The 5,000-nt window shown below is 47.6% G+C and overlaps 1 protein-coding gene across 4 annotated transcripts in view; it reads left to right on the top strand.

Annotated features, from left to right (window-relative positions):
* The window catches only part of eif5b (eukaryotic translation initiation factor 5B), a 22,510-nt gene that overhangs the window by 10,776 nt on the left and 6,734 nt on the right, over positions 1-5,000 (top strand). For all 4 annotated transcript variants that reach the window (XM_035998359.1, XM_035998360.1, XM_035998361.1 and 1 more), the window contains exons 15-22: positions 1-139; positions 415-546; positions 1,306-1,488; positions 1,717-1,878; positions 2,734-2,865; positions 3,007-3,138; positions 3,360-3,436; positions 4,774-4,938. The exon at positions 1-139 is cut by the window's left edge and continues 3 nt beyond it. In XM_035998359.1, coding sequence (XP_035854252.1) covers positions 1-139; positions 415-546; positions 1,306-1,488; positions 1,717-1,878; positions 2,734-2,865; positions 3,007-3,138; positions 3,360-3,436; positions 4,774-4,938 — 1,122 coding nt within the window. The remainder of the gene's footprint in view (positions 140-414; positions 547-1,305; positions 1,489-1,716; positions 1,879-2,733; positions 2,866-3,006; positions 3,139-3,359; positions 3,437-4,773; positions 4,939-5,000) is intronic.

The raw sequence follows: 5,000 nt of genomic DNA on the forward strand, positions 1-5,000 counted from the left end.
TCTGAGGAACAGAGGCAGCTCTCTGTGTGACATAGCCATCCTGGTGGTGGACATCATGCACGGCCTGGAGCCCCAGACGCTGGAGTCCATCAACCTGCTCAAGGAGAAGAAGTGCCCCTTCATCGTGGCCCTCAACAAGGTCAGTCTCCAGCAGCCCCATGTCCTACCCCCCATGTCTACTCTAGTGACAGAAAGGTCAACAAAGCAACAACAAAATACTACTTTACACACACACACACACACAGCAGTGTGAGTACCTGTCCTGTGTACCTGAGTACCTGTTCTATGTACCTGAGTACCTGTCCTGTGTACCTGAGTACCTGTCCTATGTACCTGAGTACCTGTCCTGTGTACCTGAGTACCTGTCCTGTGTACCTGAGTACCTGAGTACCTGTCCTGTGTACCTGTCCCCAGGTGGACCGTCTGTACGACTGGAAGAAGAGCCCGGAGACGGACATCGTGACCACGCTGAAGAAGCAGAAGAAGAACACCAAGGACGAGTTTGACGAGAGAGCCAAGGCCGTCATCGTGGAGTTCGCTCAGCAGGTGACATTACATCATCACTCAGTCATTACATCATCACTCAGTCATTACATCATCACTCAGTCATTACATCATCACTCAGTCCCACCAATCACAGCACAGCTCTTCTCCTTTAGGGGCGGGCTCTACACACAGACATATACACACACACACATATATACACACACACACACACACACACACACACACACACACACACACACACATATATACAAACACACACACACACACACACATATATACACACACACACACACACACACACACACACATATATACAAACACACACACACACACACACATATATACACACACACACACACACACACACACACACACATATATACAAACACACACACACACACACACACACACACACACACACACACACATATATACAAACACACACACACACACACACACACATATATACAAACACACACACACACACACACACACACATACACACACACACACACACAAAGACACACACACATATACACACAGAGACACACACACACACACACATATACAAACACACACACATATACACACACACACATACACACACACACACACACACAAAGACACACACATATATACACACACACACACACACACACACAAAGACACACACATATACACACAGAGACACACACACACACATATACAAACACACACACAGAGACACACACACAAAGAGAGAGACACACACAGAACACACACATATACACCCCTCTAACTACTTGGTATGTTCCTCAGGGCCTGAACGCCGCCCTGTTCCACGAGAACAAAGACCCCCGGACGTTCGTGTCGTTGGTTCCTACCTCGGCCCACAGCGGCGATGGGATGGGAAACCTCATCGCCCTATTGGTCGAGCTCACGCAGACCATGCTCGCCCGCCGCCTGGCGCACTGCGACGAGCTGCGAGCACAGGTCATGGAGGTAAGAGTAACTGAGTACATTTACTGCAGTACTGTAGTAGTACTAGTCCAAATGTTGAGGTACGCAACGGGTTTGACGTAGAGCTGGGTAAGATTACAGTAAAGTGATGTCATGTTATGAACTTAACAGACTGTGTGTGTGTGTGTGTGTGTGTGTGTGTGTGTGTGTGTGTGTGTGTGTGTGTATCTCTCTCTCTGTGTGTGTGTGTGTGTGTGTGTGTGTGTTCAGGTGAAAGCGCTGCCCGGGATGGGAACAACGATCGACGTCATCCTGATCAACGGGTGTCTGCGGGAGGGAGAGACCATCATCGTGCCGGGGGTGGAGGGACCAATCGTAACGCAGATCAGAGGGCTGCTGCTGCCCCCCCCTCTCAAGGAGCTGCGAGTCAAGGTAAGGGCTGCATCCTCGGTTCCTTCACTTCCCTTCATCACCTCAGAACAACGACAAAATGTAAAGAGAAAGCGACAACAAACATCGGAAAAAAGTGACCAAAAAAAATTATAAAAAATATCGGAAAAAAGCTACAAAAAATATCGGAGAAAAAAATTATTTTAAAAAAAACGGGAAAAAAGCTACAAAAAATATTGGGGAAAAAATTATAAAAAACATCGGTGGACGGGACGGGAGGAAACGGTGCGAGGAGAGGGGAAATGGCGCCCGCTGTCTTCAGTAACTGGTGTATTGGTGGTGGTGTGTTTAGGCTGTCTTCAGTAGCTGTTGTATTGGTGGTGTGTTTAGGCTGTCTTCAGTAACTGGTGTATTGGTGGTGTGTTTAGGCTGTCTTCAGTAACTGGTGTATTGGTGGTGTGTTTAGGCTGTCTTCAGTAGCTGTTGTATTGGTGGTGTGTTTAGGCTGTCTTCAGTAACTGGTGTATTGGTGGTGGTGTGTTTAGGCTGTCTTCAGTAACTGGTCTATTGGTGGTGGTGTTTTAGGCTGTCTTCAGTAACTGGTGTATTGGTGGTGGTGTGTTTAGGCTGTCTTCAGTAACTGGTCTATTGGTGGTGTTTTTAGGCTGTCTTCAGTAACTGGTGTATTGGTGGTGGTGTGTTTAGGCTGTCTTCAGTAACTGGTCTATTGGTGGTGTTTTTAGGCTGTTTTCAGTAACTGGTGTATTGGTGGTGTTTTTAGGCTGTCTTCAGTAGCTGTTGTATTGGTGGTGTTTTTAGGCTGTTTTCAGTAGCTGTTGTATTGGTGGTGTGTTTAGGCTGTCTTCAGTAACTGGTCTATTGTTTGTGTGTGTTTAGACGCAGTACGAGAAGCACAAGGAGGTGTCCACGTCTCAGGGAGTGAAGATCCTGGGGAAAGATCTGGAAAAGACGCTGGCAGGACTCCCCCTGCTGGTCGCTCACAGGGAGGATGAGATCCCAGTCCTCAGGGTAACACACATACAGACACACACATATACACACACACACATATATATATACACATATACACACACGTATACTCTCTCTCTCTGTCTCACCAACTCAACTCTGCTTGTGTGTGTGTGTGTGTGTGTGTGTGTGTGTGTCCAGGATGAACTAGAGAGAGAGCTCAAACAGACTCTGAGCTGCATCAAGCTGGAGGAGAAAGGAGTTTACGTCCAGGCCTCCACGCTGGGGTCTCTGGAGGCTCTGCTGGAGTTCCTCAGGACATCTAAAGTCCCTGTGAGTACCTCTCTCTCTCTCTCTCTCTCTCTCTCTCTCTCTCTCTCTCTCTCTCTCTCTCTCTCTCTCTCTCTCTCTCTCTCTCTCTCTCTCTCTCTCTCTCTCTCTCTCTCTGTCCGTCTCTCTCCCCTAAAACGAAGACATTTCCCCGGAAGCAGAAACTTAACGAGCAGCTGATTTCTGACCTGTGTGTGTGTGTGTGTGTGTGTGTGTGTGTGCAGTACGCGGGCATCAACATCGGTCCGGTTCATAAGAAGGACGTGATGAAGGCGTCGACGATGCTGGAGCACGACGTACAGTAAGGCTCTCTCTAAACAAGTTTAATCTTATTACAACAGTGTGTGGTCTGTGTGTGTGTGTGTGTGTGTGTGTGGGGGGGGGGGGTGGGTGTGTCTCAGTGCATGGGTGTGTGTGGGTGTGTGTGGGTGTGTCTCAGTGCATGGGTGTGTGTGTGTGGGTGTATATGTGTGTCTCTGTGTGTGTGTGTGTGTGGGTGTATATGTGTGTGTGTTAGGGCTGGGCGATAAATCGATTTTATCGATTAACTCGAATGTGTAGTTAACGTCGATTTGTTAAAATGAAAATCGATTTCTCCTTAACATCCGCCGACGCTCCCCTCTGGGCTCCCGTAGCTCCGAACGGGCTCAGCCCCCCCCCCCCCCCCTGCGTTTGCCATAGAGATACACAAACAACATGGCAGCGACAGGGACTAACATTAATTCTTTTCTTAACTAGTAGTTTCATTACTTACTTATCCGTAATCTCCGCCGAAATGATCGGCAGCTCGCGGTGCTCTGTCCCCGGCTGAGAGTCACCTATTCTCGGATAACTGAACCACCAGCTACCGCTGACCTGAAGGACCACCACGCGGGGCACCAGAGGCGGTGTAGAGGAACTCTTTTGCGGCTCAACACATCTACTAAATGTCGCTGATACGACCGAGCTGTGATGGAGGTCTGTAGCGGCTTAAACAACTAGCAATCGCCGCTCTGTAGCACGGAGCTCCTCTTCGCTGTTTGTTTCTACCGCTAGTTACTACGAAGGAGCTAGCTACAGGTATGCTACATTCAAGAGACCATGGGATGTTAACGTACGTTACTCAGCAACAGGTGGAAATAGGGGCAAGGTTTCCCAATAACGTTAAAATGATTTGAACTTTTAGCGAGGAACGAGAAGTGAATTACCTGTATGTGTGAAAACAGCTTTATCTCACGCATCCGTTTGTTTGTTGTTGAATATATAGCCCCCCCCCCCCCCATCCAAAAAAAGGGAAAACACTCAAACCAATTTATATTTCCACAAAATTGGCATGAATAATCATAATGGTATACATGCCCCATGTGTGTGTGTGTGCGCGTGTGTGTGCGTCAAAACAAAATAAAGTTAAAACTTGTTTTGAACAATTTCTTTGTCATCTGCAGATTGATTTTAAGTAGGGGGAGAAAAAAATCGATTTAAATCTTAAATCGGATTTTTTTGGAAAAAATCGGGGATTTTATTTTTAGGTCATATCGCCCAGCCCTAGTGTGTGTGTGTGTGTGTGTGTGTGTGTGTGTGTGTGTGTGTGAGACCCTGTGGGACCTTACCTAACATGATAATAATAATGGTAGTAATGATGTTGTGATGTCCGTGCAGGTACGCTGTGATCTTAGCGTTTGACGTGAAGGTGGAGCGGGAGAGTCAGGAGATGGCCGACAGTCTGGGAGTCCGGATCTTCTCGGCCGAGATCATCTACCATCTCTTTGACTCTTTCACCAAATACAGGGAGGACTACAAGAAGGCCAAGCAGGACGAGTACAAGTAGGACAACACACACTTCATGTCACATCTGATTGGCCTAACACATACCAACGTTATGGGAC

The sequence above is a fragment of the Sander lucioperca genome, chromosome 24, assembly GCF_008315115.2.
Source record: "Sander lucioperca isolate FBNREF2018 chromosome 24, SLUC_FBN_1.2, whole genome shotgun sequence".
Taxonomy (NCBI): Eukaryota; Metazoa; Chordata; class Actinopteri; order Perciformes; family Percidae; genus Sander; species Sander lucioperca.